Below are 12,637 nucleotides of genomic sequence, written 5' to 3'. Positions count from 1 at the left end.
AGGGATTTCTTGCACTGGGTGCCACGCTTGTTGCCAGGAGTTTCATGCGCTGGGTGTGAAGCTCGTTGCCAAGGGTTTCATGCACTGGGTGTCATGCTCGCTGCCAGGGATTTCATGTGTTGGGTGTCAAGCTCATTGGCAGGAGTTTCATGCACTGGGTGTCATGCTCATTGCCAGGGGTTTAATGCACTGGGTGTCAAGCTCATTGCCATGGGTTTAATGCACTGGGTGTCAAGCTCATTGCCAGGGGCTTCATGCGCTGGGTGTCATGCTCGTTGCCAGGGGTTTCATGCATTGGGTGTCATGCTCGTTGCCAGGGATTTCTTGCACTGGGTGCCACGCTTGTTGCCAGGGGTTTCATGCGCTGGGTGTCATGCTCGTTGCCACGGGTTTCATGCATTAAGTGTCATGCTCGTTGCCAGGGATTTCTTGCACTGGGTGCCACGCTTGTTGCCAGGGGTTTCATGCGCTGGGTGTCAAGCTCATTGCCAAGGGTTTGACGTGCTAGGTGTCATGCTCATTGCCAGGGGTTTCATGCATTGGGTGTCATGCTCGTTGCCGGGGATTTCTTGCACTGGGTGCCACGCTTGTTGCCAGGGGTTTCATGCGCTGGGTGTCAAGCTCGTTGCCAAGGGTTTCATGCACTGGGTGTCATGCTCGCTGCCAGGGATTTCATGCGCTGGGTGTCATGCTCATTGCCAGGGGTTTCATGTGCTGGGTGTCAAGCTCATTGCCAAGGGTTTGACGTGCTAGGTGTCATGCTCGTTGCCAGCGATTTCACGTGCTGTGTGTCATGCTCGCTAGATGTATGAGGATACCTCTTTATATTGTGTTGTACAGTATGTATTTATCAATGAATTCGAGCTTCATTGTAAATTGTATTTAGAGTTGCTAAGTATTTTTAATAGTATTTATTTTTATTTATTAACAGTTTCTTATATAGCGCTGCGTATTCTGTTGCGCTTTACAATTAGAACAGCAGTAATAGAACAAAACTGGGGGAAAAACAGAAGACATTGAGGTAGGAAGGCCAGATTCAGAATTTAATTTAATTTAGAAAATAGCAAACATGTCTATGGAAATACAGTTTAACCTTGACTGAAGATATAAATGTTTCACAGAAGGCAAGTTCATCTTTAAACGAAGATTTGATTTGTTGCTTCATAATTAGAGCATTGTTAGTGGGCAGAGATTCCTTGTTTTTAGCTGCATGTGAAACACAGATCCTCCTTACAAATAGAAAACAAAGACTGAAGAGAATCAAATACAGACAAGAAGAACAAATAATATACAGTTGATGAATACGTAATTCCCCTGAACATTTCATTCTGTACGCTCGGTGGTGTACTGTGTTATTAAAATCTAATCGCACTAATCTGCTCTGTATCTCATTACTGGCCAAGTTTCTTGGGAAAGTTAATCAGGCAATTTGCAAGCAATAGCTCATTATTTTTTTGAATATAGTTCTGATTATTTTAATTCTAAACCTGTTATGTTTTGCTTTAGATGGGTGTTTTAGCAGATTAGACTTCAAATGCTATGCAACAGATCCCACTTAAGAGTTTCTGTAATAATATTGTGCTACTTTACTTGCGGAAAGGGTTTAACACATACCAACCAATCATACATTGGGGTATATTTACTAAGCTCCCGATTTTGACCGAGATGCCGTTTTTTCATCAAAGTGTCATCTCGGTAAATCTCGGTCATTTACTAAACACTAATCACGGCAGTGATGAGGGCATTCGTAATTTTTTGCTAGTTCAGGTAAAAAATTACGAATGAATACACCATCGGTCAAAACGCGGCTGTTTAAGTATGAATCTCGGTCATTTACTAAGAAGTGCAAAGCAAAAAAACACAAAACACTGCCGTGAAAAATTACAACTCGTAAAAAAGTCCTAAAAAAAAACAGACCTGCTTTTTTTATCCGTGATTTGAGATGCATGCAGGGATCCATGAGATCCGTGCATGTATATCAGTGGGAAGGGGTGTGAAAGTGCTTATTTTTGCTAAAAAAATTGCGTGGGGTCCCCCCTCCTAAGCATAACCAGCCTCGGGCTCTTTGAGCCGATCCTGGTTGCAGAAATATGGGTAAAAAAATGACAGGGGTTCCCCCATATTTAAGCAACCAGCATCGGGCTCTGCGCCTGGTCCTGGTCCCAAAAATACGGGGGACAAAAAGAGTAGGGGTCCCCCGTATTTTTAAAACCAGCACCGGGCTCCACTAGCTGGACAGATAATGCCACAGCCGGGGGTCACTTTTATACAGCGCCCTGCGGCCGTGGCATCAAAAATCCAACTAGTCACCCCTGGCCGGGGTACCCTGGGGGAGTGGGGACCCCTTCAATCAAGGGGTCCCCCCCCCCAGCCACCCAAGGGCCAGGGGTGAAGCCCGAGGCTGTCCCCCCCCATCCAATGGGCTGCGGATGGGAGGGCTGATAGCCTTTGTTGTAAAATAAAAGATATTGTTTTTAGTAGCAGTACTACAAGTCCCAGCAAGCCTCCCCCGCATGCTGGTACTTGGAGAACCACAAGTACCAGCATGCGGCGGAAAAACGGGCCCGCTGGTACCTGTAGGACTACCACTAAAAAAATACCCAAAAAAAGACAAGACACACACACCGTGAAAGTATAATTTTATTACTTACATACACACATACATACATACTTACCTATGGCCCCACGCAGGTCGGTCCTCTTGTCCAGTAGAATCCAAGGGTACCTGTTGAATAAATTATACTCACGAGATCCAGGGGTCCAGGCTCCTCGGCAAATCCAGGGGTAATCCACGTACTTGCCAAAAATAAAAAAACGGTGTCCCGACCACGAACTGAAAGGGGACCCATGTTTGCACATGGGTCACCTTTCCCCGAATGCAAGAAACCCACTTTGCCTTCTGGCTAAGTGGGTTTCTTCAGCCAATCAGGGAGCGCCACGTTGTAGCACTCTCCTGATCAGCTGTGTGCTCCTGTCTTCACTGACAGGCAGCACACGGCAGTGTTACAATGTAGCGCCTATGCGCTACATTGTAACCAATGATGGGAACTTTCTGCTCAGCGGTGACGTCACTTTAGGTCAACCGCAGGGCAGAAAGTTCCCATCATTGGTTACAATGTAGCGCATAGGCGCTACATTGTAACACTGCCGTGTGCTGCCTGTCAGTGAAGACAGGAGCACACAGCTGATCAGGAGAGTGCTACAACGTGGCGCTCCCTGATTGGCTGAAGAAACCCACTTAGCCAGAAGGCAAAGTGGGTTTCTTGCATTCGGGGAAAGGTGACCCATGTGCAAACATGGGTCCCCTTTCAGTTCGTGGTCGGGACACCGTTTTTTTATTTTTGGCAAGTACGTGGATTACCCCTGGATTTGCCGAGGAGCCTGGACCCCTGGATCTCGTGAGTATAATTTATTCAACAGGTACCCTTGGATTCTACTGGACAAGAGGACCGACCTGCGTGGGGCCATAGGTAAGTATGTATGTATGTGTGTATGTAAGTAATAAAATTATACTTTCACGGTGTGTGTGTCTTGTCTTTTTTTGGGTATTTTTTTAGTGGTAGTACTACAGGTACCAGCGGGCCCGTTTTTCCGCCGCATGCTGGTACTTGTGGTTCTCCAAGTACCAGCATGCGGGGGAGGCTTGCTGGGACTTGTAGTACTGCTACTAAAAACAATATCTTTTATTTTACAACAAAGGCTATCAGCCCTCCCATCCGCAGCCCATTGGATGGGGGGAGACAGCCTCGGGCTTCACCCCTGGCCCTTGGGTGGCTGGGGGGGGGGGACCCCTTGATTGAAGGGGTCCCCACTCCCCCAGGGTACCCCGGCCAGGGGTGACTAGTTGGATTTTTGATGCCACGGCCGCAGGGCACTGTATAAAAGTGACCCCCGGCTGTGGCATTATCTGTCCAGCTAGTGGAGCCCGGTGGTGGTTTTAAAAATACGGGGGACCCCTACTCTTTTTGTCCCCCGTATTTTTGGGACCAGGACCAGGCGCAGAGCCCGATGCTGGTTGCTTAAATATGGGGAACCCCTGTCATTTTTTTCCCCATATTTCTGCAACCAGGATCGGCTCAAAGAGCCCGAGGCTGGTTATGCTTAGGAGGGGGGACCCCACGCATTTTTTTTTGGAATTTTACATTGTTTAATTTTTTTTTTAAAAAATACGAACCCCAGCACGGATCACACAGATCCAGCCGAGATTGATTGTAAAAAAAAACGGCAGTGTTTTGCTAATCACTGCCGTAAAATTAGGTAACAAAACACGAATGACATCGACATCGGAAGCAAAGAAAAACCCGAATACGACAGCTTAGTAAATCCATCGTAATCAATTCAAAAAGTTGCAGTTTTACACTGTCGATGTCATTCGTGATTGAACTTTGACCTTTTTACGGAAATTACGAATCTTAGTAAATAAACCCCATTGTCTTTCATTTTTTAAATTGTTATACAAAATTGACAGCTGTAATCATATTGGTTGTATTGGCTACAGCACATTGTACATCTAGTGCCATTTTTGTAGGTATGCCCTTTTGTTACAGCTTTACATCTCAGAGTATCCTTCTTTGCTTCGAGTTATGTCCTAATATCATACACCCTTTGTCTAATTTGGTAGGACAGTCCTGGTTTTCAGACCTGAAAATCGGGAATTTTGCCCAGAGGTGTCCAGATATGAGTAGGGTTGGCTGAGTCAGAGTTTGGACATAGTTTGGGGTGTAGAGTAGGATCTTGATCCGAGGCACCAACAGGGTCAAAGCTTTGACTGTTCCCAGAATGCACAGCGCCGCCTCCTCTATAACCCCGCCTCCCTGCACAGGAGCTCAGTTTTGTAGTTGGTGCTGCAGTGAGCAGGCACTTAACAGAGGGGCTGCTCCTGGCAGCCCTAATAAGAGCTTTTTTTGAAGAAAACAGTGAAGACTTCAAGGGCAGCAGCGATGGTAAATATCAGAAGACATTCACTGCGGCAGCTCCAGCTCTCCCCAGCGGCGCAGTACACTCCCGAGCCCTGGTTGCCGGGTAACTACAGCAGGAGTCTCAGGTTTTCTTCACTTCAGGCACACACGACGGGGGCTCTCTGGGATCGCGTGGCCGCGCTTCGGGAGGTGGTGAGTGGATCCCGCTTGCGGGACCCGGTCTTTATCGCGATTCGGCACGGTCAGTGGGAGGCGGGCCGCGCGCGCTGCCGGTGGACACTGTGGCAGTACAGGCGATCCCACTAGATCACCAGGGCATGGGTGCAGGTCAGCTTTTCTCTCTAAACCATTTTCAGTAGCCCACAGTACCCGGTGGTTTTGCCAGCAGGGGGATAAGGCTTGGACCTGAAGCCCCTCCCCCAGCCCCAGGGCGCCATTTCCCGCAAATGTTCCCACCCTGGAGCTGCATATCTGTCTCTCCCTCACTCCCTGTCAGTGTCTGGGCGCCATTATCCCTCAGCTTCACTGTTCCTGGGACTGCTTGGGCAAATCCTCCTGTGTAAAGCCGCCTGGTTGTCAGTGCTGTGACTTTACATGACACTTAAGTATTCTACCTGCCTTTTTAGACAGTGCTAGTTAAGAAAGAGTGCATTTAGTCAGGGGTTTCTAGTACAATTACCCTGTGATATACATCCAGTTCTTACTGTGCAGTGTTATATCTATTGCCTATATAGCTATATATATAAGCTAGTCCAGTGCAGTATTATTGTTAGTAATAACCACTGCATTGTACAAACTGTGACTATCTGTGTGTGCATTAGATAGCTGAGTGGTGTCCATTTCGTGTCTTTCACTCAACTTGCTATCCCTATATTCTATATCCTGAGGGGGCTTGGTGCGTCAGCAGGTTTTATATTGATATAGGATTTTCACAAAGATATACTTTAATATGTATTTTTCTCTGTGATTTAGTCACCATATCTCTCCTTTATCTCTGCTGGTGCTGACTACACTGCGCAGGGGTTTGGGTAAGAGGTATTGTGCTGCTGCCAATTGTACTGTGTTACCTGATACTGCAAGTTATATCATGTCTGCTTCTGAGGGTAACGGTTCTGGGGCTGAACACACTGCCGGTGTTGCTGAAGCCACAGATCACTATGGGGAGATTATAGCAGCTGTGGGCTTTGGTTCTGGGGGCTCCTTGCCCCCCAGTGGGACTGTGGCAACAGAGGTACATAATGACCCGCCGTGGGCCGCTTTTTCCACGCTTCTACATACGCTAGTTAATAAACTAACACCCCCTATGGGACCCCCAATGCGGGTACAACCGTATGTGGTCCCTGCAGCTAACCCGCCGTGGGCGGACGATTTATCTGCTCAATTGAAGAAGTTGAACCACTCCCTGACTACTAAAAAGTCTGACCATCGCTCGCCTAAGTCCAAGGGGTCCTCTAAGCGAGCGCTTGTCTCCTCACAATCCACTGCTGTCACTGACACCTCGTCTGATGAAGACGGCACTTACACTGACCCCACAGGCTCTGACTCAGATACTGCTGATGGGGAGGGTAGTTCACATGTGGATGTTCCAGATCTTTTGGAGGCTATTAAGTTAATTCTACAAATTACGGATGATCCCGAGCCATCCGTCCCTCACAAGAAACCAGATAGGTTCAAGCGTCAGAAGGTGGTTAAACAAGTTTTACCTCACTCTGACCACCTGGTGGATATACGTCAGGAACCCTGGGAAAACCCGGGTACGAAGTTTGTGCCTCAAAAGAAGATGCTGGCTCGCTATCCCCTCGCTCCAGAGCTGTCTAAGAATTGGGAAACACCTCCTCCAGTAGACTCACATGTGGCTAGGATGGTGGTTTCCTCAGCTCTACCTGTCACTACCGTTACGTCTCTAAAAGAGCCTACGGATAAACGTGTGGAGGGTTGTCTGAAAGCGATTTACACCCTCACGGGTGCTGCACAAAGGCCCACTATTGCAGCAACATGGGCTGCAGAGGCTATTGAAGCATGGGCCTTGGAGATAGAAGCTGAAATCTCTTCTGACCATGCTAGACAGTGCTTGTCATATATTGTCACAGCTTCTCGCTATATTAAAGAGGCAGCGTCTGATGCCGGTATCCTAGCAGCCAAGGCCTCTACTACGTCCGTCCTGGCACGCCGGATATTTTGGCTGAGATCCTGGTCTGTGGATCTGGACTCTAGAAAAACCCTGGAGGTACTCCCTTTCAAGGGAGATATTCTGTTTGGGGAGGACTTAAATAAGATAGTGGCTGACTTGGCTACTGCCAAAACTGCCTGTCTGCCAAGTACCGCTCCTTCTGTGTCGAAGGCTAAAGGTACTTCCTTTCGTCCTTCAGGTAAAGCAAAAGGTCAGGCGTACAACAAGCAGGCCCGCACCTCCAAACCTGGTAAGCCGAAGCCAAAAAGAGCCTGGGCAGTCCATCAGCCAGCTTCCAAGGCCGATAAGTCTGCCGCATGACGGGGCGGGCCTCCCCCTGGGGGATCCCAGGGTGGGGGGCCGGCTTCTAGGGTATACCCAGGAATGGTTGAAGACCACTTCAGATGCCTGGGTACGGGAAGTCATCACTCGGGGTTACGCCATAGCCTTCAAAAACCGACCCCCTCATCGATTTTGCCAGACAGACATCCCATTGGATCAGACAAAGGCAAACACTCTGCATTCGGTGGCACAGACCCTCCTGGATACAGGAGTCGTAGTACAGGTGCCTCTTGCGCAGTGGGGCCGGGGTACTATTCTCCGCTGTTTCTAGTCCCGAAACCGAATGGGTCCTCCCGGCCCATTCTCAACCTCAAGGCATTGAACAGGTTTGTGAAGGTTTCCAAGTTCCGTATGGAAACTCTTCGCTCTATAGTTCTGGCCTTGGAACCTGGGGACTACATGGTCTCCCTGGATATACAGGATGCTTACCTGCATATTCCTATAGCAGCGTCACATCAGAAATACCTGAGGTTTGCTATTGGCAACCTCCATTACCAGTTTCGGGCGTTACCTTTTGGTTTAACAACGGCTCCTCGAGTCTCCACCAAAGTAATGGCGGTGATGACGGTGGTACTCCGCCGTCAAGGGGTCAGGATACTGCCGTATCTGGACGACTTGTTAATCCTGGCAAATTCCCCAGAACTTCTCCTACGTCATCTAGATATGACGGTCCGGTTTGTACAAGCCCACGGGTGGCTCATCAACTGGAAGAAATCCTCCCTGATCATTGCTCAAAGCATGGTGCATCTGGGAGCGCTATTGGACACTCACAACCAGAGGTTGTTCTTGTGTCAGGAGAAAGTCCTGAAGCTTCAGGACAGGATTCATTGCTTCCTTTCTCGTCCGCAAGTGTCGATACATTCGGCGATGCAGGTGCTGGGCCTCATGGTATCAGCATTCGACATGGTGGAGTATGCTTAATTCCATTCTCGCCCCCTCCAGAGGCTGATTCTAGCCAAGTGGGACGGCCTGCCTCACCAGATCAGGTCTCAAATTATCTCATTGACTCCGGTGGTCCGTCTGTCGCTGCTCTGGTGGCTCCAGGACCAACAGTTGTGCAGGGGCCGTCCCTTCTGGATATCCAACTGGATCCTGTTGACGATAGATGCCAGTCTAAGAGGTTGGGGCGCGGTGCTGGAGCAACACTCCCTTCAGGGTCGGTGGTCCAAGGAGGAGTCCCTCCTCTCAATCAACATTCTGGAATTGCGGGCGGTCTTCAATGCATTGAACCTAGCCCAGCATTTAATTCACAACTGTCCTGTTCAAGTGCAGTCGGACAACGCCACCTTAGTGGCTTACATAAATCATCAAGGCGGCACTCGAAGCCGTATGGCAATGAAGGAAGTCTCACGGATTCTACATTGGGCGGAACGCCATCTACCGGCCATATCGGCAATCTTCATTCCGGGAGTCCTGAATTGGGAAGTGGACTTTCTCAGTCGTCAGGACGTGCATGCCGGCGAGTGGGGTCTCCATCCAGAAGTGTTTCAACTCCTAGTGGAAAGGTGGGGTCTTCCAGACGTAGATCTGATGGCGTCTCGACACAATCAAAAGGTTCCGGTCTTCGGAGCAAGGACAAGGGATCCTCAAGCAGCATTCGTGGATGCGCTGGCGGTGCCGTGGAGGTTTCAGCTGCCGTACGTGTTCCCTCTGGTGTCACTCGTGCCCAGGGTAATTCGGAAGTTCAAGCAAGAAAAAGGAATTCTGCTTCTCATAGCTCCAGCGTGGCCCAGACGGCACTGGTTCTCAGACCTGCAGGGCCTATCATCAGAGCGTCCAATTCTACTTCCACAACTCCCAGACCTCCTCGTTCAGGGCCCCTGTGTCTACCAGGACCTAGCCCGGCTGTCTTTGACGGCGTGGCTCTTGAAGCTTCCGTCTTGAGGGCTAAGGGTTTTTCTGAGGAGGTCATTAAAACTATGTTGCGGGCCCGGAAACCGGCTTCTGCCCGGATTTACCATAGGGTCTGGCATTCCTACTTTGTTTGGTGCGCATCTAACAGTTATGACGCTTCCAAGTTTAGTACAGCCAAACTTTTGGCTTTTCTGCAGCAGGGCCTGGATTTAGGCCTGCGTCTGGCCTCCCTCAAGGTTCATATTTCTGCCTTGTCAGTGTGGTTTCAGAGAAAAATTGCGACTTTACCTGATGTTCATACTTTCACTCAGGGTGTGTTGCGTATCCAACCTCCCTATGTCCCGCCTGTGGCTCCTTGGGACTTGTCGGTGGTTTTGGAGTCATTGCAGGAGCCTCCGTTTGAACCCCTTGGTTCAGCTGATCTTAAGTGGCTTTCCCTTAAGGTGGTGTTCTTGCCGGCTATTGCCTCTGCTAGAAGAGTGTCGGATTTGGGTGCCCTTTCCTGTAGTTCCCCATATCTGATTTTTCACCGTGACCGGGCGGTACTTCGGACTCGTCCCGGTTATTTACCGAAGGTGGTTTCCTCGTTCCACCTTAATCAGGAGATTGTGGTTCCGGCCTTTGTCTCTCCTGACTTGTCTTCCAAATAGCGGTCTTTGGATGTGGTACGGGCTCTCCGTATCTATGTGAAGAGAACTGCTTCTATTCGAAAATCTGATTCTCTCTTTGTTTTGTTTGGATTTCACAAACGTGGCTGGCCTGCTCACAAGCAGACCCTGGCCAGGTGGATTAGAATGGTGATTGCACATGCTTATGTGAAGGCTGGTCTGTCAGCTCCTGCTCACATTACGGCCCATTCTACTAGGTCTGTTGGACCTTCTTGGGCGGCCCAACGTGGTGCGACCCTTGACCAATTGTGCAAGGCGGCTACGTGGTCCTCCGTGAACACGTTCATAAGGTTTTGTGCCTTCGATACTGCCGCTTCCCAGGATGCTTCCTTTGGACGCCGGGTTCTTGTGCCCGCTACAGTGCGTCCCCTCCCATAAGGAACTGCTTTAGGACATCCCCATTGTCCATCCTTGTGGAGCCCAGTGTACCCCGCAGCAGAAAACGAGTTTTATGGTAAGAACTTACCATTGTTAAAACTCTTTCTGCGAGGTACACTGGGCTCCACAAGGCGCCCACCCTGACGCACTTAGCTTCTTTGGGTTGGTATGGCATTAGCCGCTGACACCTCCTGTCGTGAGAGTGTGGTGTATGTGGCTACTAACCGTTGTTGTCTCTTTTCCTGCTACTGCATTGGGCTGGTTAACTAAATACTGAGCTCCTGTGCAGGGAGGCGGGGTTATAGAGGAGGCGGCGCTGTGCATTCTGGGAACAGTCAAAGCTTTGAGCCTGTTGGTGCCTCGGATCAAGATCCTACTCTACACCCCATTGTCCATCCTTGTGGAGCCCAGTGTACCTCGCAGAAAGAGTTTTAACAACGGTAAGTTCTTACCATAAAACTCGTTTTCACACCGCACAAATAACCCGGTATCGACCCGGCATATTGCCGGGTCGACACGGGTCGGCGTGCGGTTTGAAAGGGGCCTTGCCGAAATCGTGGGTCGCCTGACCCGGCAATTCAACCCTGGTATAAAGCAGTGTTATACCCGGGTTGAATACCGGGTCATTGGCTGCGTAAACGGGCTCCCGGGTCGATGCGACCCGGGACCCGTTTACTAGATAGGGAGAGGCAGCGTGGAGATGAGCTCATCTCCCAGCGCCACCTCCGCCCCACCGCCGGCTCCGCCCCCCGCTACTATGGCAACCCGCCCGGCTTATTGCCGGGTCGGGAAAGCCTGCAGCAGCTGCCAATGCCGGATCCCACTCGGGAAGGACCCGCTTCCAATTCCCAGGTGGGATCCGGCATTGGCAGTGTGAAAGGGGTATAACATGGGTTATTGCTAGGTTCTACCCAGGTCACAACTTGGTGTAAAAGGGTCCTTGAAAAATAACCCAGGTTGAGTGACCTGGGAATCTGACCCTGGTAGCTGCTAGAGTTGGACCCAGGTAACGGTGCACTGTAAACAGCTCAACCTGGGTTAATACAATCCAGGTTATGCTTAAAAGCTGCTGATTGGCTGTGTATGCAGAGGTCTGCCTCAAGGGAGTGACATGCAGGGTAGACCCAGGTCCACTGTAATACCCCTTTCACACTGCCAATGCCGGATCCCACCCGGGAATTGGAAACGGATCTTTCCCGGGTGGGATCCAGCATTGGACCCTAACTGGAGACTAATCAATATTCCGGGCCGGTTGCCACAATGGTGTGTGGGGGGGGGGGGTGCCGGAAGCGGGGGCTGAGGCGGCGCTTGGAGATGAGCTCATCTCTGTGCCGCCTCTCCCTATCTAGTGAACGGGTCCTTGGTCGCTACTGACCCGGTATTCAAACCAGGAATACCACTGCTTTATTCCTGGGTTGAATTACTGGGTCAGACGACCCGGGATTTCAACAGTGTCGCTTTCACACCGCACATATGCCAGGTCCATACCGGATCATTTGTGCTGTGTGAAAGGGGTATAAATGGGGCTGACCTGGGAATAACTCAGGTCCAAGGTGCAGTGTAAACAGGGTCTGATCTGGGCCTGACCTGGGTTGGATTCGTGTCCTGAAACCTGGATCAGACCTGGGTTTTTGGTGTAAAAGTAGTATAAATATGACACACTTTCATTGGATGAAGAAGCATCTAGAGAGTAATTTTGTGTCACATCACGTTTCAGTGTAATTAATATAATTAGCATGATGATGTAAAGATATAGCTTTAAGTCAATACATTTAGTAAAAATGGCAGTAGGATGTGTATAAAGCAATACATGCACATCGTCAGGTAGACAGCTTTTATTCAGAATGGGATGTGAATGAAATGATCTTGTGTTTTTGTTTCTGCAGATACATTTATATTCCAATGGGAGGGTCGCACTGCGGGCTAGGAGGAATGCTCTTATCCACAGCCTTTACTTTTATATTTGTATGCTACTGGCACGGAGCCCATGAATATCTGTGGTACTGGGCTGCACTCAACTGGTTTGGAATCATCATAGAACAAGCAGTGAAGAAGCTTCTTACTATGCCGTCCATTCAAGATATAATCGTAAGCATGAACATTATTTCTAAAGAATTTGTCATCGTCCTTTTGATTATTTTGAGATGTGTTTTTTTTCTGTGTAGTACTGTTATAAGTATCCCAAATATAAATAATCTCTTCTTAAAACAGCAATCCCATGAAATAAATGTGGGGCTGCTATTAAAATTTTCTAACACTACAGTGTCATTTGACTACCATGGCAACCACAGTCATATGGCATATCG

The 12,637-nt window shown here is 49.3% G+C and overlaps 1 protein-coding gene across 10 annotated transcripts in view; it reads left to right on the top strand.

Annotated features, from left to right (window-relative positions):
• The window catches only part of HHAT (hedgehog acyltransferase), a 1,065,929-nt gene that overhangs the window by 734,340 nt on the left and 318,952 nt on the right, over nt 1–12,637 (top strand). For all 10 annotated transcript variants that reach the window (XM_063918275.1, XM_063918278.1, XM_063918281.1 and 7 more), the window contains one exon: nt 12,218–12,419. In XM_063918275.1, the coding sequence (XP_063774345.1) occupies nt 12,218–12,419 (202 nt within the window). The remainder of the gene's footprint in view (nt 1–12,217; nt 12,420–12,637) is intronic.

This window comes from Pseudophryne corroboree, chromosome 4 (assembly GCF_028390025.1).
Source record: "Pseudophryne corroboree isolate aPseCor3 chromosome 4, aPseCor3.hap2, whole genome shotgun sequence".
Lineage (NCBI taxonomy): Eukaryota > Metazoa > Chordata > Amphibia > Anura > Myobatrachidae > Pseudophryne > Pseudophryne corroboree.
The sequence above is the reverse complement of the archived record's forward strand: the minus strand, read 5'-3'. Positions and strand labels throughout refer to the sequence as shown.